This window comes from Taeniopygia guttata, chromosome 2 (assembly GCF_048771995.1).
Source record: "Taeniopygia guttata chromosome 2, bTaeGut7.mat, whole genome shotgun sequence".
NCBI lineage: Eukaryota > Metazoa > Chordata > Aves > Passeriformes > Estrildidae > Taeniopygia > Taeniopygia guttata.
Window position 1 is genome coordinate 67,617,748 of NC_133026.1, and position 23,263 is coordinate 67,641,010.

A 23,263-nucleotide genomic window follows, 5' to 3' on the forward strand; every position below is an offset into this window, starting at 1 on the left:
GCTGCTGTCAAGCAAAGAGATGTGCCTCTACACACCTCTAGATTGAGTTCATTAAACCAGCCTGCAGGATATCCCTCGGTAATGACAGAGATGAAAGGCCAAATTAAAATTGCTTAATTCAGATACACAATCTCTAGCATTTTCCACCTTGCAGTCTAACCGGTTAAGCTGCATGTTTGAATAAGCCGTCCTAACGCAGAAGCAGCTCTAATTCTCCACTTCCACCACTTTTAATTAAAGCATCTGAAATATTTTCAGTTTGTTTTGCACTTCCCTCAGCCTTGAACGACAGCTAATCTATTTAAAAGAAAAGCAGACAGGGCAGCCACATATTAACATGCCTTCTGCCAACCGAAGCACGAAAGCAGCTCTCCCTCCCCTGCTTTACAATTGCCACAGGAAGAGCTCAGCACGCCAGCGAGGCTGGGTATCAAGTGAGAGAAGCCGTGTCTCCGCAGAGAGCGCGTGTCAGGGTTTTCAGTACTCACCACCGCTTTCCCAAGGCAAATGTGTTGCTTCCAAAGCCTAGCTGCTTTGTTAGTAACAGCACATTACCTCCACATTCCTCTTCCAAATTCCAACTTCACAGCAGAACGTTCTGAAACACTGATTTTGATCCTTTTTTTCATTTCCTAATACAAAATTAGATGTTTTCACTGAACAGCTGTCTTTTTCTCATACAAACAGTATTAGAAGAATCATGCCTAAACAGCAAATATCCTGGAATTTTGCATTAACACCATGAAAAGTCCATGGGCAAGTAGCAGCTACCTCAGTTAGTAAATTGAGCCATGTTTTCCAACAAAGCCTAATTAAAATAAGCTCTTCTGAACCTCCATCAAGAGCCAATTCACCGGGAAGGAGACAATTGCTTAACACAGCCTCCTATCATGAAATACATTCCTGACACTGGTAGAGCAAACATTCCCATTAGCACTGCAAGACTATTTCCAAAGCCAATGCATTTATGAGTCAAAATAAAAAACTGGAATCCCAGTTTCCATTACTTCCTCATTAATGGCTTAACACATAAGAGTAGGGGGAGCAAGCTTAATAAGAATAAAAATGCTTATTACATCTAAAACATTACTACTGCATTTTTCAGGACAGCTAAATGTATCCAAGTTTTTATGTAACTACTAAAGTGTTTTCTTTACCAACATGACCTGGCATGTTACCAGCAACCCAAAGGGCAACAGGAAACCACAAAGATGATTTGGCTCAAAATTTGCGTTTTCCTAAAGCTTGGTTCTACAACAATGCTTGTTTTTAAAAAACATGAAAAAAAGAAAAGAAGAATTATACTGTACATAATTTGGTTTAACTTCTCAAATATTCCCATGAAGCAGCTCTATCTCTAAGCTTGAATTCAAGGGTCAGATGGGACTCGGAACAGAAGGAAGGATGCTGTGGTGGACAGGGATGCAGAAGCAGCTGCTCCTGGAACAAGCAATGTAGGCCGCTAACAAGCCTGCCCTGGGAATAAAGGAAGAAGTCACATTCCCTTTCTGCTCCTTCCCCCTTTTGAATTTAATAATTTCCTTCTTTCTGACACATGACCTATAAAACACCAGGGAATCCAAGGAAAATGGGAGGAAGACCTTAGAAGACAAATCTGCAGGACTCCTATCTCCTCACAGAGTACTTGCAGCATGCAGGACAGATTCTGGCCTCTCACTAGGGCCATCCACAGCACAGAATTTGCTTCCCTGCGTGACTGTGACTTTGGTCTGTTAAGTGCAGGGATGGGGCACAGAAGCAGCCAAATCATGGGTACAAACCTCACCTCCTGGTGCTGCAACACCTTCTTCTGCCTGACAAGACTCCCTGTCTCTCAAAAAACAAGTTTCTCCGACTGGGGGATAAGAGTAGCTGCCCATCCAGCACACCATGCCCACACCAAAAAAGCAGCTTCCCAGCTCAGCCTTTCCCGTGCAGACATCACCAAAGGCTGCTCATAAATGAGCCATGCCTCCAAAATACAAATGCCCCATAATGTGTTCACTGTATTTCTGTCCACATTTCACAGCCAAACTACTGCACCATGAAGCCAAGCAAGGCCTAAGGGCCTACGTATTATAAAAAGGACGGACCTTTGCAAGAAGTTTTGCTTTTGCCTAAAACTGCCTCTTTAAAAAACATTCAGTGCATTTCCACCACTGTTTAGATAAAGCACTATGCTGAGGACACTTTAGCCGTAGCCAAAGCCCACTGGCCTTCTTCCCTTGATCTATGGGCCACAGGGACAGAGCCAGCACAGCTCTTCCAGGTCCTGCCTAAGCACCTGCTGCCACTACACCCCAGCTCAGTACCCCCAGGGCAGCCCTCCCATGCCGATGCCAGTCCCCCAGCCAGCAGCAAATAATAAAATAGAGACTCTAAGGGAAATAAATGGCAGCGCTTACGGCAACTGTGAATGAGGAGCAGGTAAGGCAGGGACATAGGGCACCGTCTGCCAGGTAGGGATTTCTTTTGGCTGCTGCTGCTGCTTTTCTAGCTACAAAGTGCTGACAGAGGGAAAGCTGCAAACAACCTGCTCCCTGGAACAGCATGAGAAGGCTGGTCACCTTTTGAGCCTGAGCCAGAGATAACAGAGGCCACGAGAGCAGTGCAGGGAGGAGGTGACTCTTTCTCATCTGCTGGGGTTACAGCAACTCATGTGCCTCAGTGCAATAGCAAATCCAGAAAAGAAGCTGAACTCCCTGCCTTCCCACTTCACCTGGCAGGACTCAAGAGTATCCTTGTCACACATCACACCTGGAGAAGTACTGCTATAGCCACAGGCCAACAATTTAGCCAACAAACATGGATACCACCAGTCGTGCACTGAACTAAAACATCATTTGCTCTAGCAGAGGAATCTGCCTGCATTATGGCAGAAGAGCTTAAGCAAGAACACAGCTTTGACTAACCATGTCGACCAGCCAGAATAAATCTCGTATCTAATTTGTATACGACTGTGCCTAAGGTATCCTGCATTCACGTTGTTCAACTCATCCATACATGGCTAGCATGTACCAGCAGCAAGAATGCTTGCAGCATCACCCTTCCCTACAAACTGAATTTGGCCTCTGGGGTGGCAATATCACACCCCCAAGCAGGAAAGCAGAGGCTGCCTGAACATTTCAGCTGCAGTCTGCATCGACACTATTTAGCTCCTTTCATTTCCAAATGCACAAGACAGGTCTCCAACATACAGACAACAAATCCCCACTAGCCCGTTCTTACATTCAATTTGCATAACAGATCACTCTACAGCATTAGCAAAATTCCACGCTGCAAGCACATTTAATAAAATCATAGCGACAATGGCTTAAACAGCGCATTAGTTAAAATTCCTGCAATGCCTATTATCGGTGGAGTTACATGATATGGGAACGGTGGCGTGCCCTAATGAAACCTCACACACGCAGACAACAGACTGCAACAAAGACTGAAACATCACATGAGTGCTCTCACAGAAAAAACAATTTAAGACCCGAACCCTGTAACGCTTGCCTCCCAAAAGCCAGTCTGGCGTCATGTAAGTAAAAGCTCTACTTCATGTTACATTCCTAGAGCTGCAAGCAAAGGAAAGGAGAATCGGTAGAGGAACTGAACTGTGTGCTCGGCCCCAGCGCAGAGGCATGCTTTGCATTCTTAAGCAGCCCTCTCTGAAACTAATCATCGTTACTTGCTAATTGGCTGGAAAGAACCTCGCTCAAGCCTTGACAGCCAAAAGAAGTACTCTGACTTCTGGTGACCATAGGAGACAGCACAACTCCTGCAGCTGACAGCTAAGGGGGGGCAAAAATCTGCATTAAAGCTGTGCAGTTATTTAATTGTGACTCCTTACAATAATCAAAGTACTAGCAAAAAAGATGCACAAGACAGGAGAACTGAATTACTCGTGACCAAGGCAGGTACTAGTGCAGTAATTCAGATGCACATTTACACAAGTCAGGGCAAACGCTGTTAGAAGCAAGGACTAAACTGCAGAGGATCCTTAAACCATCTTACTCCTAAAATATTTTGCTCTAAGGTAAAACACGCACCATGTATTTTAAAGCATTAAGACACTAATTCTATAAACAATAATGCCCTGCAGCATGCACACCGCGCGCGCTGGAATGGATTCCTCAACTTGGCCTCATCATTTATGCATCTGATGAAACAAACACTGACAGCTTTTTTGCATTTGTAAAGGCCCCACAGCAGCTGTGGTGATCCCACCATAGAGCAATGAATTAAGCCTGAAACCCAGCTGGGTCTGCACAGAAGCCTTTTTTGCACAATACAGCAAGACTATCATTGTTAACCTAGGCATTATTGTAAAATATTCTGCATTACATTAAGAACGTAGATAGAGATGCCTTGGAAAATTAGCTTTAATAGGCAATTTATAACATTTAAAAATATGGATACCACATTGATTGCTAATTGACAACAAATTTCATAGTTTCATTCACCCACAACCAGAGTGAATCAGGTAATTACAGAATACTACTTAAGTAGGAAACAAGGCAAAAATTAAGAAATAATCCACATTAAAGTATAAAATACATTACAAACTTTTATAAAACAAATGTATAAACATATGTGTGAATTTAAAATAAGTATCAAAATTACGAGCCTTGAAATGAGAAGGATTTTGAGGCAAAATCTTACAGGAAATGGATATGTGCTTGCTTTTATCTAACAGAAATCTTAAGGGTTTCTTTCAGGACTAAAGCAATAATACTTGGGTAGCATTTTTCTACTTTACAAGGACATAAATATGTAATAAAAAAGTCAAGAATAACTCAGGAAAAAAAACTTGAAAGTAATTTATGTAAAAAAATTTCACAAACAGAATACATTTCTTCAAAATTGAAATTCTATTCTTCCATTGCATTTAACATTGTATTTAAGAGGCCAGAAAAATCAATATAAAAGTTGCCTATTTTGTAAAATAGACTATTCAACTCATCTTACTTAGTTATTAAGAACACTTTTTTAAGACTGAACCACAAAACCATCTGTTTTTCAGGTATGCATAGAGACATTTAAAAAACGAAGCTAATTTGTATGAAACACTTAGAAGAATTTAAGGTGTTACCCTACTGACATGAAAAAAAATTATGCCTGTCCTCACAACTGCTCAGTGTGAGGAAACCATTTCTCTGGGTCCCACAACAGAAATACACTTTCTGATTTCAAGGAGTACATAGGCAGGTATTACACATCATTTGTCTTCCCCCCCCATTTCTCCTTCATCTAGAGGATTACTCAGATGAGTGCATATACTCTCCAGTGCCAACTTCATACAGGCTTACCAAGAAAAGGTACCCAAAGAGAAAAGAGCACTGATGAAGCAGGAGGAGGAAAAAAAAGTCACAGGAAACAATTTGGAAATAAGCAGCCAACTTAGAGGTAAGAGCATGGTAAGCAAAAATAGCAAGATGAAAAATATCTTCCATTTACCATTTTTGAAATGCATGCATTTCTCTACAACACAGATCTAACCAGAGAAAATAAAGTATTATTAAGAGAAACCAAAATTACAGGCAGCAACAACAAAAAAACTAATTCCTTTTATTTGTGGCATTGCCTCTGTTCCCAGATAATTTTTATTTTTAGCAGGAGGAACTGAGGGAAAAGGAATAGAGAGCAAAAGGTAAAAAAGTTAAGGGGGGTAAAAGAAAAGGAGGGGGGGGGGATATCAGGGATGAAATGCACTTCAGACTCTGTGCCACATTTGGCTAAAATGAAGCAAGATCCAATTGGTAGCTTTTGAACATATGACCCTCCAAAGGCAAGCTGTCAGCTCTATAGCAGTCAAAGGAAATAAATTAACAACTCTGCAGTGTTCTGAAACTCTTGTGTAATGAAGTTAGTTTCATCCTGGAAAATGGCCAAAAAGCACAAATCAATGAGCAACCAACCTCCTATCATTTTTATCACAACAGATATACTCATCCAAAGGTAGGCTGTTATTAAACGCTGGTAATATTTGCATTGGTCTTCCACACAAGAAAGTCAAAAACTGACAGTAACAAGGAGACTCCCTGTATTGAGAAAACGTGGGCAGAACCACTTTTCAGAAGTGACAATAAAGCAGCTCTACCACCTAGTCCTGGAAGAGCCAGACACATGACTCTTCTACAACAAGAGCTGTGAGATTACCAACCCTGCCAACACAATAACTGTTCAAATTTATTTCAATGGGCATTAAGACATTCCAGGCACTGGAAAAATGTATGAAATGAGGCAATATAGCATTACACTTTGCTCCAGAGAACTTTCTCATGTTGTGGCATGAACCAAATATGAAATACATCAATGTAAGAAGACAAAGTTTTGAGATAGGCAACCCTGAGAACAGACACTTACAAGAACCTAAAGGCCACGTCCCTGTGGAAATTCTCTTGATTTCTCTCTAGGAACTTCCTACATGAACAATCAATCAAACCAATTTACAAAAATGGGAAAAAACAAAAGAAAGAAAAGAAAAGAAAAAAAAGTAAGCAGACATACAAGTTACAGCAACCTGGGAGATGCAGATTTAAAACCCCATTTTTGACAGTTTTATATTCTCTTATCTGTGACAGGATTAGGAGCCCTGATAAGAAGTCCACTATAACCAAGATGTCCCTTACTAGATGTTGTCCTACTTTCTAAGCTAAATGGTGGATCAGTCAGCCAGTATTAGCTTTGTTCTTACAGTCTTTGTCTCAAATAATGACAGCTATTCAATCTTCCTTCTTCTGTACTTAAAAATTTATAAGATACTACTTCTTGTTTCAAAGGATTGTCTCAAGAGATCACCTGTTATTTTGTTCTCCTTAACGAGACTAGTTTATGCACAGGCTTAACATTATTCACATATGTTGAAATTAAACTATGTATTAAATCCCCCAGATCACCTGCAGATGCTTGCTTTTATTGAAGATGATCTAATCACTGAGAAAGTCAATGGATTTGAAATATGGAAACCAGCTGAAACTCTCTTAATGGCATTCTTCTCAGAGGAGTGACCTTTCAAAGCGGAAGTGCTACACTGTGTTGCTTCAGCTCTCTAACAGGTGGGTTCCTGAATAAATACTAGGTCTTCTCAGGAGAAAAATACCTGGACATTTGGAGAGCATGAAATTAGGGAAGAAGCAGTACAGCACCATGAAGTCTTTTAAGAAGAAAGGATAACGTTTCAGCCGAGATGCGATTTACTGCTCCAAGAGAACAGAAGAATAGTGATAAATCACCTGTGCAGAGGATGGTTGGGACGAATTTCAGAACACACTGAACAGACACCTTCAAAGTCCTATTCCAAAGGCAACAGCATAGTGTGCTCATATATATTCTTCCATTGTAAAAGATAGAGAAGCATTTCCCTCCTACGCTATCATGTCCATCAGACATGCCATAGCTGACCCTCTGAAGACAAGACCACAACACAATGCAGAGGGAGAACACACAAGTAAAAGCAGCAAAAATACCACAAAGATGGCTAAAGACAGGGACAGTGGTAGGACCTCAGGACCAGAACTCAGGGCAAGCCCTCCTCCACATGAGCAGGACTCCAACCACTGATAAATATCTTGGCCATTTTTATGACATTATACTAGCCTTGGTTTCATGAACTGTGCTGGAGAGCAGGTTAGCTCTCCAGAGCTGAATGTACTCCTGCTCCCAACAAAGCCCAAGATGAAGCTGCAGGCATGCTGTAGAGTGCAAGCAATAAACTGACAGAGATTTGAAGCACCTCTGAAACGGCCTCAAGTGAAGTAGACAAATTGTGAGATTGCTGATAACAAGGCAGTCCTTCAGTCAGTCAGTAACATCTACTTGTGGTTCCGCAAGGTGAACAGGGACACAAAAAGGAGAGAAAAAAATTAAGAGACAAAGGCATATCCAGAAAAAAATGTTCCAAAATGCCAAAAACATCTCTGACCACTTTGCTAAGTAATCCCTGTGGCAAAAATGCTACTGCAGAGAGGAAAGCAGGACACACACAGATAGGCATGCGTGCAGGAATGCTGTATCTGGTCCCATTTGGGCCAGGAGGCAGAGCCTAGCGAGACTGGCCTGAGTCGTCAGGCATGAGGACAGCAGTAGCTATATTCCCTTAGGAGATGGGCAGTCTGCAGGGGGAAGAAATGACAGGCTCACCATTGGCAGGATCTGAGCAAAGCTAGCATAAAGAAAAATAAATAATAGTTTACCCCTTCACTTTCCTCTATCTAAATTAGAGAACCACTAATTTCCAAAATGCCTACAGGGAATTAATCTTGCTGCATCCCTGACTGCAAGAGTAAAGGCCATAAAATTACACCAAGAAAAGAAAAGGAGTCAACAAATATACAAGAAAATATGCGGGGGGGCTGTGAGGATATGGGGACACACATAATTACTTACATGATAAAACACATTCCCATCTTTTGCACAATAGATGACCAGCTTTCACAGAAGCCAACTCAAGTAGTATGATAATGAAATGCTAAGTATGAGATCAAGAAATTGTATTACTCAAAAGACTTCAGGAGATCATATTTTTCATAGCATATTTCTGGTGAAAATCATATTCCTGCTCTCCAAAGCAACATGGTCCAGAAATTATTATACCTGGTCTGTCACCCAGGCTGCAAGAAATCTGACCATTGTTAGTTACTTTGGAAGATCATATTCAAACAAAGATTGTAGACCCCCTTTCAATAATGAAAGCTATGCAGTGGCTTTTATCATTGGTCAGTTGTGTCACAAAATGCTGCTCTTGACTGAAAGAGCATGAATATTAATGGCTTATAAATAAAAGCTTTTAAATCACACAAAACATGAAATTATCTTTCCCTGAATGCTCACATCAGCAGGATTTAATTTCCCAAAAGTTCGTAAAAGAACTGTAAAAAAGGAATGAGCAGGGCCACATTCTACTTTCCTCCACAGTATTTGTGCATTAACAATTTGTTAAGCCTTGCAAAACAAACACATAGCCAGCATTTTCTATAAACAATACTCAAATTCTGCACACAGGCTTGAGAGACAAGTATTAACAGTACAATCCTTCCCCTTCCAAAGTGCTTCCTATGGATCTGGTCCCCAAAATGAGCTGCATGAACTTTGCCTCATCTCCCTGTCCAGCCTTCGGGAAAAGAAAATACTGCAATGACAGTCCATTTTGCTTTCTTGCAAAGAGATGGAAGGAACTTTGTAAGAGCTGATTTTCTTAGACAAGGACAAAATAGATAGAGGACCTCAGTCAGGATTACACAGAAGTGAGAGAGAAAAGCACAGCAGTGGAAGGCAAGAACATAGGAGAGAGTGAACTGTAAAAATGCCAGCACTATGCACACATGCACACTATAATGAAGAGTAAGCAAAGAAAAATAACAATTACCTTTAAATAAAACATTAAGAGGCTGAAAAAGAAAAAAAAAACCTGAAACATTTCAGAAAAAAATCCTGAAACAGGCAGTATTACATTTAGTAAAGCCATTAAAACCATTAAATGGCTAACAACCTTTTAGAAAACTAACATTCTTGCCTGCAAACACTTGCACACACTCTTACACGGGAACAACAAAATCTCAAGCCCTGAAAACCACTTCGGCATGTGCTTAACTCATAAGCTCCAAGTACTTCAATTGACGTCAGTAAGAGTATTCATACATTTGAAACTGGCACGTGCTTCAGTGCCTTGCTGGATCAAAACTGAGGGTGCCAATTCCACGTCTTTTTAATCCACAGAAAGCCAAAGAGGTCCTTGTGCCTTGCTGCTCCCTTAACAGTGTCACTAAAAAGTCCTGCAGGCTTGCACTGAAACCAGACCACTTAAAGATGAGAAGGTGGAAGAAAAAAGAGCTTGGGAATAACTACTCTTTAAGTCTCATAATTTCAGTGACCCTATTTCAAATGCAGCTCTTTGGCTGTATTGATATGGCCACAGCACCATACCATGAAGCAATGATTCACAGAGTCACCACTGCTGGCTTCAATGGTGAGAAAAAAGCATGTGATGCCACATCCTGCTGTTTCTATAATTAAAGGAAGCCTTGGTTTTTGTAGCTTTTTGATTTGACATGGCTCGGCCTTCTCACACTACTTGGGAACCCCGGGCAAAAATGCGTAAGCACTTCGGTTCGTGTGCACATTCAATAGCCATGAGTAGTTTTAACATGAGAAGCTATCTGAACTTATTATTCAGTGGTACAAAATAAAACAAAGCCATAGGAAATTCCTGGATGACTTCCCTTATGTAAGCAGGTTCTTATCCTAAGATGTAGAAAATAGAACAGTACACTGGCTTCAATTCCACAGCAGAGCTCTTGCATATGGGATGGGTGTGTGTGGCTGAAAAAGAGTAGCAGTTCTTCTACCACATTTTGCAGTGGAACTTAGCTTCCAGTAGCATAGCTATTTTAATTTTCTTTTCTTCCTCTTTTTATTTCTCTCGTTGAAGTACAAAATTGTTCAAATCCTACCTAAGCAAGCACAACATGTAACAGTAGAACATTTTTGATTCTATTTTAACTGATTTTAGCACTTTGGAAATGATTATAGCACTGCCATCACCACAGGCACAAATACCTTTAGCTTCATTTTCACCTGTGAGGCCTAACTTCGTTTCAATGCTGTTTAATAGTCACCACGCTTCCAGCAGTAAGGCAGTACAGCAAAGTCTAAATCTGAACAACCCTTAAAACAGACAAGGACAGCTAATTTTGCTTGCTATGAAATAAAACATGTATCTTGATTCCTATTTAGTCATAATTTCACAGTCCATTTAAACTCACTCTATTGCTAACAGATGCAATCCTACCCCTCCCTTGCCACTTTACTGGGTGTCCATGTAACATTTTCCCAAGACCAAGTATTTTTCCAGCTACATCACAAACTGCAATATTAAATAAAACCACATTAAAAATCAACCACACTTTGTCAGTTCAGTTTTTACCTCTAAAGTCCCCAATCTGAGTTGGGAGTGATCACCTGGCACACTTCAGCCTGCAGAAGAGAAGGGGAACAAGCAGCCAGAGGGAAGGCTGAACCACTTCTTCCAGTGCAGTGCAGGCTCAGAATAACCACAGAATCACAGCACTAGCCACCTCACTAGTCTCCACATTCAAAACACTGTGACTGAAGGCAAAAAACTTAAGTGGAACACAGGACATCCAACCATAGATTAGGAAAAAAGAGAGTAGAACAGGAAAGGACAGCTTCTCTTGACAGCTACTTCTTATTTTGTTGTTTTTACTGGTTCAAGGCAATACAGATTTGGGGGAAAAAAAAAAAAAGCTGCTTCAAAATTATTTGCCATTAGGATAATCATTATTTCTTCCAAATTATAAATAATTCACAAGTTACAGTTACAATAACATGCCACAAGTCCAGCTTTTAAGTTACATGAAGTTGCTTGCCATACAAAGTGATATTACTATATCTCCATTATAAAGTGAATAACTACAACAAAAAAAAATTAACATTGGCTTTCTGAGACCAGAAAATGTCCCCTTCAGTTGTGGCTATAAAGCAGAAGTTAGTTGGAGTAGTACTTCTTCAAATAATTTATTAAAAGCTCTACTATACCCAAACAAGATTGTAAGAAAAAGGCAGTCTTTCTGCTGCTGCTGGAACCTTAATCTGAAGAAAAGCTATCACCAGTCTGCAAGGTGGCAACAGGCCATGAGAATTATCATCATTGTCACTACACTTCAGGAGCGGGTAAAAAAGTGACTATCAATCAGAAAACCACATCTCAGGTGTCCATCTAGGTCATCCACATGTGAAATACAGTCAAATTAAGGCTGGTCACCTGGAACCCACCCAAAAAGGAACCTCATATAACACCAGCTTAGTTACCAGTCAACTTAAAAAACAGTAACAGAAAGCCTTCTTTTCACTTGGCTTTGAGTTTTATGAACTCAAAAGTCTGAATCAAGTTTTCTAGGGCTGAAATCAAAAGAAAAGTAGGTTGGATTTTAGGGGTTTTTCAGCTCAAGATGAGTTAAAAACCTAATTCATCTGACATTATGTTCAGGGTTCAAAATTTGTGTTTTATGGGTTTTACCATGCATGCTGCAGCTGAGAGATCTGGCTTACAACTTCAATGTACCAAAAAGAACTGTAGGACAAAGTGGCTGAAAGTAATACCCATAAAATAAAAAAGGTGAGAAAGAAGAAAACATATCCCTTCTTTAAGTCACCCTCAGACTGTCTAATGTGTACCTTATAAAAAGGAAAAAAAGCTATAAACATGAGGTGGTAGCATGCAGCACCTTAAAAATCTGAATGCAATGAACTATGTGAACATAAAGACTCCTAGTTTTAGAACAGCACAGGAAACTATATGCTAAATATAACAACTAATAAAAATAATGATAAGCATCTCAAAGAGTGAGAGACTGAACAGACTCCTGTCCAAGACTCATGGTTTCTGTCCACTTCAATAGTAGCAACCTGAAAAAATATTTGTACATTGGCATTGACTTGATTCACAGGCTTTACATCACCAAGTTCCTTACTGCAATTCTTAAACATGCACGCCATTCCAAAATGTGGCTAGAATATCGTAATTTAGCCGTTTCAATGGAGTTGTCAAGGTCCAGGGCAAATTGAATTCCTGCCCCCTGGGAGCCTCAAAAGCTTACTCTCTTGGATGGACTCTCCCAAATGCAGCATAACTAGCAAGATGCCTAGCACAAGACTAAAGTTTACCCAAGGCAGTAACAGATTTTTTTGTTAACCAGAAAAAGAATAAAGTACAATCCTCACAGAGAAAATAACATCCTTCCCATAACATACAAATGTGGGAAAGGGCAGAGAAGACCATCCCATTCTTGTGGGCAGTGAAGGAAAAAACTAACCTCATCAAAATGCCAGTACACAACATATCCAGAAATATCATGGAGCATGTATCCCTTACCCACTCACATAAAACTGTTTCAAAAATAGGCACAGAATAAGCATATACTTGAAAGAGCTGATAATTTCTCCAAATTCACTCCCATCATTTTTAATTGAAAAGCATGCACTGCCGCAACACTCATCTGCAAGCAAAGCTAAAAATGAATTGCTTGCAATATATAGTTATCCTAACTTGGCTCAGACAACACAGCATCAAAGTGCAAAACTAAGATTAGTAGATTATGTCAGAATGAGTTCCCATGGTTTATTTTTGAACGCTGTAAATATCGTTAGCCAGTCATCATAGCATGTGTGTGCCAAAATACGCTAATCTCCTGCAACTATCACGTCATCCAAAAGATGTCAGACCAGAAAGGCGAGCTTAAAGAACTGAAAGCAGAGCACCAGGGACTCAAATACCACAAACCCTCCTGGAGTACAGCAGCAGGCCACAGTTTCTCAGCTTCCTATTATTTGCATTTCTTCTCAGTCACAGATCCCAAGGCTGTCTTTTTTGCACAGCAAATCAAGGGAAGAACCTGGCAGAAAAGATGGCAAGAAGCCATGCAGAAAAGACAAAGCAGACTACAGAGGAGAGACATTTAGAAAGGATTAAATCATGCCCCTCAAGTGATGCAATTATGGACACTTCTGGGGGCATCATCACATTTCTGCTGAACTGATTTTAGCAGTGTCAAAATGTCCAATTCCGCCTGTAGCAATTCTACAGGCACTAAACTGAACCTGAACAGAAACCACATGAGCTCCAAAGGCCTGACCTAGATGCAGAAAGTATACAGAGACCTTAGTTTATCTTTCTCACTTCATCTTCAGTGTATTTTTAATCACACAATCCCATTTTTATACCCACTAAAGGAGGTTTTTGTCTCTCAGATTAAAATAGGGAACATTGTTTGTGATGCATCAAACAATAGTCCAGGATGAGACATTTGCTGCACAAATGCTGAAGCAGCTTTATATCTTCCCTATGTGTACCAGTGAAACAATGATTTCCACCTGTGTGTGCCTCTTTCCCTGCTTCTGCGCTCAGCCAGGCTGGTCACTCCGAATAGCTTCCTGCAGAAGCATAAATTAAGCCAATAAACTTGGCACAGGAGCAGATGGGGTGCAGTCCCAGCATCCGTCTGCTCACAGAGGAAGGAGCCGTGATCCCGAGCCTGGAGACCCCGAGCCTGGAGACGCAGGGCTCGGTGTGGCAATGCTCCCAGCCACTGCTCAGCTTTGCCACTCATTGTGACCACCCTTGCAGAGCAACTTCAACAGCAGCATTTTACAGCTTCAGATCCCTTTTCTGCATAGGGAAGAGTCAGACAAAAAGACAGGACATGCAGAGGGAAGGAGAGCTAGCATATTTTCAAACAAGACCTCATTGCTATAATTAAAGGGTTTATTCCTTTCCCACAGCCCACACTGGAAATACCAGGCCTCTGTCAGATTACTGAAGGAACAACTTCAGAACAGGATGTCATTACACAAGGGAAAGTGTGAAACCCGAGCAAGTGAAACAGCAAATGGTTTTAAGCCTTCTACCTACTACTTCACTGAGGAAACGTTTTTTTGACTGACTGAAATAAACTCACCAATCCAAATGAAAACCAAGAGCTCCCAAATAAAACCTGCCTGTTAAAAACCAAGAAGGATTGCATCCAATAGTCCCAGAAGTAATGAGCCAGCACAACACCCAACCGATCAAAGATCTAAGAGAACACCAAATAGATTTTGGCAATCACATTATTTCCTGTATCTGAATTTCAGCGCCAAGTAATCCTCACATACTAGACCTGAATTTTACAAGCGATTTGTAGATTTTAAGTTTCCTGGTGGCTTCCTGCCACTTAAAAATGATTTAAATAAAAAATGGTGGATAAGTACATAAAGTCTATGTGTACCATGTGCCATCATTCAATGTGAACATTAAACTACAGGTATACTTTACCCTTTTCTTTAAAGTCCTAACAACGGGTTTAAAACTGTCAATCTGAAGTTTTGGCCTGTGGGGCAGGGACATTTAGAGCCATCAGCACCAGGAAACACTTAAGGGAAGTTCAGGTTTGGCAACACTGAAATTTGCATTAATGTACTTGAATTTTAATGTCCCGTTAATCTTACACAGAGGCAGTCAAATCCATCAGCACTATTGTTTTCAGACTGTCTGCCCACTAAGGCAAACAATGCATCATTTACACTTGGTTTACATTTATAGTTGGGAAGCAAGCCCTGCAAAAGACTAAGGGGGAGAAACCAGAATGTTTTACATGCAAATTTGAAGAATCAAGTATTCCTCTGCAAATTCCACATCTGCTAGATCACACAAAAGCTGGGTGCTTGTAATAAAAAATAATAAATGTGTCTCTACTTTTCATTTCCCTACTTTAAAATTGCCTTTAAAGCCTTTCTTTCACTTGACTGCTGCAAACTGGAAACTTTTGAAATGAAAGCAGCTGGTCTTTCCCCTACCGTCAAGTGGATTGAATTCAGTCACTATACAATAAAAATGGGCTAAAGCAAACCCCAAATCAACCCCCAGAAACATGTCCTGCCTCCTCAAGAGCTTTCACTTACGTTCAAGCCAGGAAATAACAGTGATGTGTATAAACAAAACATAAATTTTAACGTGGATTCTCTTTAGCTTCAGACTTGGAGATTTAAAAACTGACCTACTTTATGTAATACTCCCACAGCTGAGTCATCACAGTATCAACTGGTCTCTATCAGCTGCAGGGTATGATCAACTCTTAAAAAAAAGTAGAAGCATCCATACTGAAAGACCTTTATTATGTTAAGAATATAACGTTAATCTAACAGTCCAGACTGTAACTCGGGAGAAAATTTTGAAGAAAGTTGAAACTACATAAAGTAGTCTCTTATAATGTAGATGCCATGCCTTGTAGCAACAGCCTGTAAGCTACAGGATAGAATATTGGAGAAGGCAGCAGAAATACAGATTAGTTCCAACTCTGCCACTGTTACAGCACATAGCTTCAGGCAAGTAATTTAGACTTCTTCCTTTTTCATCTCAAACAATAAAATGGAGGGAATGCTACTGCCTTACAGAATCAGCTGACGTTTATACCACACTTTAGCATATGCATAACATTAGCTATTACTACAGAAAAGGAAGGGGTAACATGTTCTTAATGCTGGCTTAGTAGACCTCACAAGAGAAGGTGAAAGTGCTCAACGAATATTAGAAACTCTTCACAGGGGCCTTCATTCACTCTAGTTCACTCTGTGCAGCACCTTACTGCTCCTGGCTTGCAGACCATCAGAGTGAGCAGGAGTCCATTGGTATCTCAGGGCAAAGTATCTGTTGATAGTAAAATATTCATTTAAAGAAAAAATGTATTTTAATTATTAGTTTCTACTTATATAGCCACTTACAACATAACGCTTCAAGAGACCAGAAGATTAAGAGGGACCCAAAAGTAGCTCTCGAGTGCAGCTAGCATCTTTAAGCTTTTCCTACAGGAAAAGAAAAACTTGAGCAGCTATGCTGCTGAAATTCTTATTACAAGTGCAAGACAGACTCAACAGAAAAAAGCCCCAAAAAGTGATGTGAACAAATATGCAACTTACACTAAATACTATCTCTGATACCAGCAGCCTATTTACATTATTTCTTGTAGGAAGTGGGCAAAACTTAGAGCCTGTCATCAGTTGTGAGAATGGGGGAAAGAAATGGTAACCATTCACAGAAAAATAAGGGCAGGCTGAAGCCCTGGAGTGCCCAGGGTCAAGCTCCTGCACAAATGCTCCTGATGCAGAAGAAGGTGGTGACGCTGCAGTTATCACCCCCACTCCACCCTGCAAAACTCCCTGAGCCCACATCAAGCATACTTAAATAAAGAGTATTGTATCCAAGACTGCAGCAGGCACAGGAGCTCTCAGATGTCTGCAGCACGCTAATCCTGGCCAGGCCTTGCTGGCCCTCTGTCTGAGGGGCTTACCAGGCCATCCGTAGGTGAAGCGTGTCACCTCATGGCAGACTACAGCACTTTTACTTCTGCAAGGACAAGGAAACAAATCACACAAGGTGACAGTAGTGACATTACCCCTTAATTATACTTCACCATCTGCTACTGTGGCAGAACTGTGCAGGTATTTTAAGGTGGTAATCCAGGTCTGATACTCTGAAACTTAAGCTAGCAAGAACAGAAGATTTGCTATTTGAGCATCACAAAAATGGTCAGAAAAACGCACCTGTGAAATTACGTTCAAGACATGAAAGCTTTTGAATCAAGAACTATTAATTCCAAACGCATACTGAATGCAGTCTGGCTTCTTGGTGGATGCTTTACAAAGCTGTCAGTTTTGTGAGGCTGGAGCCAAAAGGCAATATTTGATATGTAAAGATGTTTGAGAAGGAGGAGGGTAAAGTGAAAAGAAAGAGTTGTATGAGTCAGCCATGGATCTTTTAAAAATTAAGTGATAGCATTTTTAAACCACAGGAAGAAAAGATGCATACTCTGATTTCCTCATTCCTGGGTTACCAATCGCAAAAGATAACGCTCCCTCCCTAAGTTTAAGAGAACTTTCAATTGCGAGCACTTATAGAGCAGGGAGCCAAGCCCTGCTACGGCAGCCCACAACACGGAGGCTTTACTCCATTGTTCTCACTACCTTCTTGTTTTTAGAATTCATTCCGCAAATGCTGAAAAGAAAAAAATAGCAGAAGCAGCAGCTTGAACAGGCTCCACTCCTGACACAAGGCCAGTCTAAGCAGAGGTTGGACGGGGCTCTGAGCAACCTGATCTAGTGGTAGGTGTCCCTGCCCACGGCAGGGGGGTTGGAACCAGGTGAACTTCAAGGTCCCCTTCCAGCCCAAACCGTTCTGTGACAACTCGCAGTGACACGAGGAGTGGGGCCACGAACTCGGTGCTCGTGCGGCAGTTCTGCCCTCGCTCCTCTCGGCAGAGCATCACCTCCGGCCTAGGGGAACCAGGGACTCGAGGTGGGCAACATGGCCCGACACCGGGAGCATTGTTCCAGGTGCAGGCGAAGCTTATGCCGGCACCGGTGAGGAGGAGGAAGAGGAGGCGGCGGCGCGCTCCGCCGGGCTGCCGTAGCGCCCGAAGGTCACGGGCCGCAGACGTGCCAACACGCGTGTCACCACAGGGCGACGTGACCGGCGCTCTCCTCCCGCCCCGAAGGCGGCAGGGCAGCCCCGCACCTGCTCACCTGGCCCGGCCGCCCCCGGGCTCCGTCCCTGCCTCCCTCCCCCGCGGCGCCGCCGAGCGCTGCCCCGGGGGCTCCTCCCGCCCCCGCCCCGCCTCGGCTCTGACGTCACGGAGGGACGGGGGGGCGCAGGGCTGGGGGGGCGCCGAAGGTTCCGCGGCGCGCAGGCCCGTCCCTTTGTGACGTCACGGGGAGCGGGGCGAACCTGGCCGGGCGGCGGCGTGGCCGGCGGCCCGCGGGCTCCATCACAGCCCCGGCAACCTGTTGCTGTCGCCGCCGCCGCCAGCGCGCCCCGCCGGCACCGCCGCCCCCTGCAAAAAACGAACATGGGGAGGGGCTGGGGGGGGAAACAGGAGAGGGGGGAAAGGGTTAAATAAAAGCGCCGCCGCGAAGTTGTGAGCGGGAGACCGAGCACCCCTGCACATTGTCCGCCCTCGTCTCTCCTGCCTTCCTCCCCCGGGAGTCGCGCTCTCGGCCCCTGCCCGGCGGTGCGGGAGCGGCGCCGCATTGTTCGCCCCGGGGAGCCCGGGGAAGCCGGGCTTTGGGGTGATCTCTCCCCCTTCTCCTCTCGCCGCCCCCCTTCTTTAATTAATAACACCGCGGTTTCCTTCCCCCCCCCCCCCATCCCGCTTTTGTCTGCCTGCCTGGGAAACGTGGACGCCTCGCGTGTTTAGCCAAACTTTCCACCAGCCGTTCCCGTTTCGATGCCATACTTTAAACTCGCCGGCCCCGGGCTCCCCTTTCCTCTGCAATGCGGATGTATTTTAATTCGGAAATTTAGGGGGATGCGGGGGGGGTGGAAAGGAGAAGGGGGGCAGCTTCGACATAGCGCGCAGGCCCCCCCCCTCCCCTTCATCCCCAAAACCACACACACATCGTTCCACCACCTCCCCCGGGCAGCCTTGCAGCCGGGCAGGCAATCGATAGCGGCAGTCAGCTGGAGTCAACTGCAGTTTTTACCAAATCTATAGAATACCGAGGCAAAGTGTCCCGAAGGTCACCCTCCCTGCCAAGGGACACCCTCCGTTAAAGAAATCGGCGCAGACGACAAGACGCAATATAAACTACAACTTTTAAAGCCTCACATCAAACACGCCCAAAAGCGAGGATTTATATATATTTCTCCTCATATCCGCCCCCCAAAATTTGGTGCTGTGTTTTTTTGTTTAAACATGGAGATAAAAATCATTATTCGCTCTACTGCATATATGGATAATCCCCTCCGCTTTTCCAAATGTAGGGAAAAACTGTCCTGTGCCAATCAAAACGTAACTGGAGCACGAACAAAAATCCAACTACCCATCCACATTTATATGTTTAAAGGATTAGACAATTACGAGGGATTGGTTAAGCGGCTGAATAAAGAGAGGCAGAAATACAGCCCAGGCTGCGCTGGATTAGCCCAAATTTTCGAGCCACATAATGAATTATTTTTAAAACAGCACCGAGCCATTTTCCTCATTATTTCAGTCAATCCCGAGGAACGCGCTGCCCGTAAGGCGATCCCCGGCTGCTCCGGTGTCTATCGCAAGGCAGAGCAGCCGAGGATCGCACACAGGAGAAGGGGATGTGGTACTGCGAGAAACCAGCCCAGCTCGCCATAACCAGACACTCCGTTTCAACTTAAAGGGCTTCCAACAACCACCGCCGCCGCTTCACCAGACGGGGATAGACACACGTAGATAATTTTAAAAAATTAAAAAAAATAAATAAAAAGGGAAAAAAAAACCCAACCCAGCCAAAAAACCACCAAACCCAAAAAAACACAACAATGAACCTATTTTAGCATGCAAAAGCACAGAATTAAGAATACCGCTTGAAAATGCAGTTCGGTGACACTATCGTGGCAGCCCCCCGAGCTCCTCGCGTTTCATCTAAAACTAGATTATGATTGTGTCATTTGAGGTCAATACATTTATACACTGGAGGAATCGCTACACAAATCTGGTTTTATAACCGAACTGGATAGCAGGCTTCCCCATTAAAAGGGGCCTCTGAAACTCCCCCACCACACCACAGAAAAATCAAATTCAGCATCACATTTGTTCCCAAAGCCTTAGGGCTGCAAGATTAGCTATAAACTTGACATTCACTGCCATTTCCTAAAACGGGGAGTCAAACGATGTATGTTATGACCACTTACGTATTTCTTTTGAATTATATTCCTCTTGGGTCTTTCTTTGCTCATTCTGGTATCCAAATTCTGATTGCAAAAGGGGACAATTGCTTCATGAATTAAAGCCGAGACAATTAAAAAAAAAATTTAAAAATACCGAAAAAATCCAGGGGGGAGGGGGTTGTTTGTAGTGGTATCTTGTAATCCGACTTTCTTTCCTCACAATGTGATTCTCCTAGCAATAAATCCGAGAAATGGGGGACGGAAGAAAAAAAAAAAAAAAAAAAGACGAATGCGAAGGAAACAAACAAAAAAATCACTTTAGTGAAGCATTATAATGGAAAATTTCCCCCTAAACACAAAAAACGACGCCCTTGATATCCCCTTTTCTCTTTCTCAAGCCGCCTAAGCGATCTGCAGGTCCTTAGTGTCAGAGCTGTAGTTACATCTTGGAGGAGGAAAGGGGCCGGGAGGAGAAGATAAATAATCGGGACGTTGGAAGTCACGTTTGTGCCGCTGCAGCAGGGAAAGCGGCAGGGACAACTCCAGCAGCGGCGGCGGCTCCGGCGGCAGCAGCGGCGGCGGCAGCGAGGGCTGCACGCACCGTGTGTGTCTCCGCTCCTCCAGCTCCCCCCCAGCCAATGAGAGCAGCTCTCCGCCAGCAACTTTAAATGGACCTGGCTCTTTTTTTTTTTTTTTCCTCCCCTCCTCTGTTGTTAATATCTATGTCTGCGTGCGTGCGCGCGCGCGTGTATCTGTGTGTGTATGTGTGTGCATGCGTGTGTGTGTATATATATGTATGCGTGTGTGTGTGTATATATATACACACACGGACACACGGCACACACACATACATGCATACACCGCCTAGGGCTCGCCCTTAATTCCCAACCGGGGCAGCAACCGCAGCGCCCGGCCTCTCGCCGCGCTCAGCGCATGCAACAGGCCCCGCTAAACGCTCCATGCGGGTCGAGCCTCACGCGCTTCCCTCTCCCACAGCCCACCGCTCTTCCCACGTCCCTTCTTTCGGCATTTCAGCGTGGCCACACGGCAGCCAAGGTCGCCGCGAGCCCCACGCCGAAACCCGAGCGGGGAGTTTGACGACGGTCCCTCAAGAGCGCAGCACGCTCTGTCGCTGTGCCCTGCCCCCCTCCCCGCCCCGCTGCAGCCTCCTCTCTCCTCCCGCCTGCTAAGGGCTGTCCTTCCGCTCCGTCCTTGCGCCCGCCGCGTCTCCCCCGGCTTCGACAGGCACGGGGGGCCCGCCGCGCAGGCAGCACCTGAAAGCCACGTTTGGCCGCGCAGGCCCCAACAACTGTCCTTGATCGTGGGGAAAGTTGTAGTTCCCTCGCCACAAAATGGCGAACGGCGCAGAACTACGCCTCCCGGCGTGCGCCGCGCGCCCGGCGGCCGATTGGCTGCTGGGCAAGGAACCCCCTTCGCCACGCTCGTCCTTCCCCAACCCGCCCCCCCTCCCTTTGGTTTCCCCCCTCCCGCTTGTCTGCCCCGACTTCCCCCCTTCCGCGGCGCTTGGTGGTAGCGGCTGGGAGCGGGGGGGCAGAGGTTCGGCGGGAGAGGGAGGAGGAGAAGGGCGAGGGGGAAGTTTATTGGGAATCGCTGACGGGGAGTAGGGAGGCAGGCAGGCGCCGCGGGAGGCTGCAGGGAGAGCGCGGGGTTAATATGTCTGGGTTGGTCTGGGAAGTGGCGGCCCGAAAACTTCGTGTCTGTGTGCTGCGCCCGCCGAGGAGGCGGCGGTCTGGGTCTGCCGGACAGACGGACGGACGGAGTGCCTGCCGGGCGGGCGGTGTCAGCTCGGGACACGCTGCGGGCCGGGCTGGACCGCGCCGTGCCAGACCCGCTCGGTGTCTCCAGGGTGTCCGAGGTCGCGCCCGGGAATAACCTTTCTGTGCGGGTGGAGGTGTGCTCTCAAATCCTGCTTCCCGGGAGCAGCGGCCGGTCCTCGCCCTGCCTGCCTGCCTCATCCCCGGCGGGCTCTGCCGCTGGGCCGGGCGTCGGTGTGAAATCCCCAAGTTCCAATTCTCGAGTAATTTAAAATGTATTTTTTTCTTTCATTAAAACAAAAAGAAAGGAAACTGTTATGGAAGTGGAATGTCCTTCTTCGCCAAAAGCCCAGCAATGGTTTAATGGTGGATTAAGGTGCTAGAGCAAGCAGAGAGGAGAGTCACGAAGTTGATAGGTGACTAGAGCACCTTCCCTACATGGAATGTTTGGGGCTGCTCAGCCTGGAAAAGAAAATATTGTGTGGAGACTCCATATTGTTCAAAGCCAGGTTGGAGAAGGCCTTTGAGCATCCTAATCTAGTGGGAATTGTCCTTTCCCAGGACAGCAGGAGCTATAACTAGGTGATCTTTAAGGTTTCTTCCAACCCCTAATATTCTATGATTCTATAATTACATCTCATCTAGGGAATGGGAGGAAAGAGTGTCATTAATGTTCTCCCTTGGTATTGAGGTATCACTGAACCCAGATCGTGTTTGTGCTTTTCTGTCGGACTCACCAAAAACTGAGCTGGTTTACTTTTATGCTAATGACTACGCTTGGGTGATGCTTTAGGGGCTTTACACTGTCTTCCATTTGCAGTTTTTATGTTCAGTTCCCTTCTGTAGTGTATTATATCTGCCCCATAGGAATGAAATTTTTTGTGCAAGACTCTTGAGTGGCAGTGTTCAAAGACAGGAGAGCAGGACACAGAACTTGCCAGAACCTCACTCACTAGTACCTAGCCTTGAGTCTTCACCATGAGACCACGGAGATTACTTCCTAAGTAGTCTTAAAAGTCTCGGTGTTGCTATGTTTGCTACTGGCTTTTGTGCCATGTGTTGAACAAGAGCTTACTGTCAGTGCAAGCTAATGCATTTTCTTCTCGAGGCTGGGTGGCAGAAACCTTTCCCATAGATCCATGGCTCTATTTACATTTGTGTTCTGTTACACAGAGCATTGTATTGTGCACATGCTGAGTATCGTGTATCCGGCCGTGGGTCTTGCCTTTCAGTTCTAGCCTGTGTACATTTTGGGGACTGACCTTTTAAATACTGACACTGGACTGATTTGCAAAATTAATTAAATGCTGGTACA

General features: G+C 44.2%; 1 protein-coding gene and 1 long non-coding RNA gene across 5 annotated transcripts in view; one reads left to right on the top strand and one right to left on the bottom strand.

Annotated features, from left to right (window-relative positions):
* The window catches only part of JARID2 (jumonji and AT-rich interaction domain containing 2), a 210,262-nt gene extending 189,218 nt beyond the window's left edge, over positions 1-21,044 (bottom strand). For 2 of the 4 annotated variants that reach the window (XR_012053914.1, XM_002189147.6), the window contains exon 1: positions 20,198-21,044. Coding sequence is in view for 1 of the 4 variants with exons in the window: in XM_002189147.6 (XP_002189183.1) it covers positions 20,198-20,242 (45 nt within the window). In the remaining 3 variants the exon portion in view is untranslated. Of the gene's footprint in view, positions 1-18,698; positions 18,846-19,867; positions 20,132-20,197 lie in introns of those variants that run through there. The other 2 variants (XM_072924165.1, XM_072924164.1) reach the window with 2 other exon arrangements.
* Positions 21,045-21,296: 252 nt separating this feature from the next.
* LOC140682329 (uncharacterized) overlaps positions 21,297-23,263 on the top strand; it is a 29,704-nt gene continuing 27,737 nt past the window's right edge. The window contains exon 1 of the long non-coding RNA XR_012053922.1: positions 21,297-21,730. This is a non-coding gene — a long non-coding RNA (uncharacterized lncRNA). The remainder of the gene's footprint in view (positions 21,731-23,263) is intronic.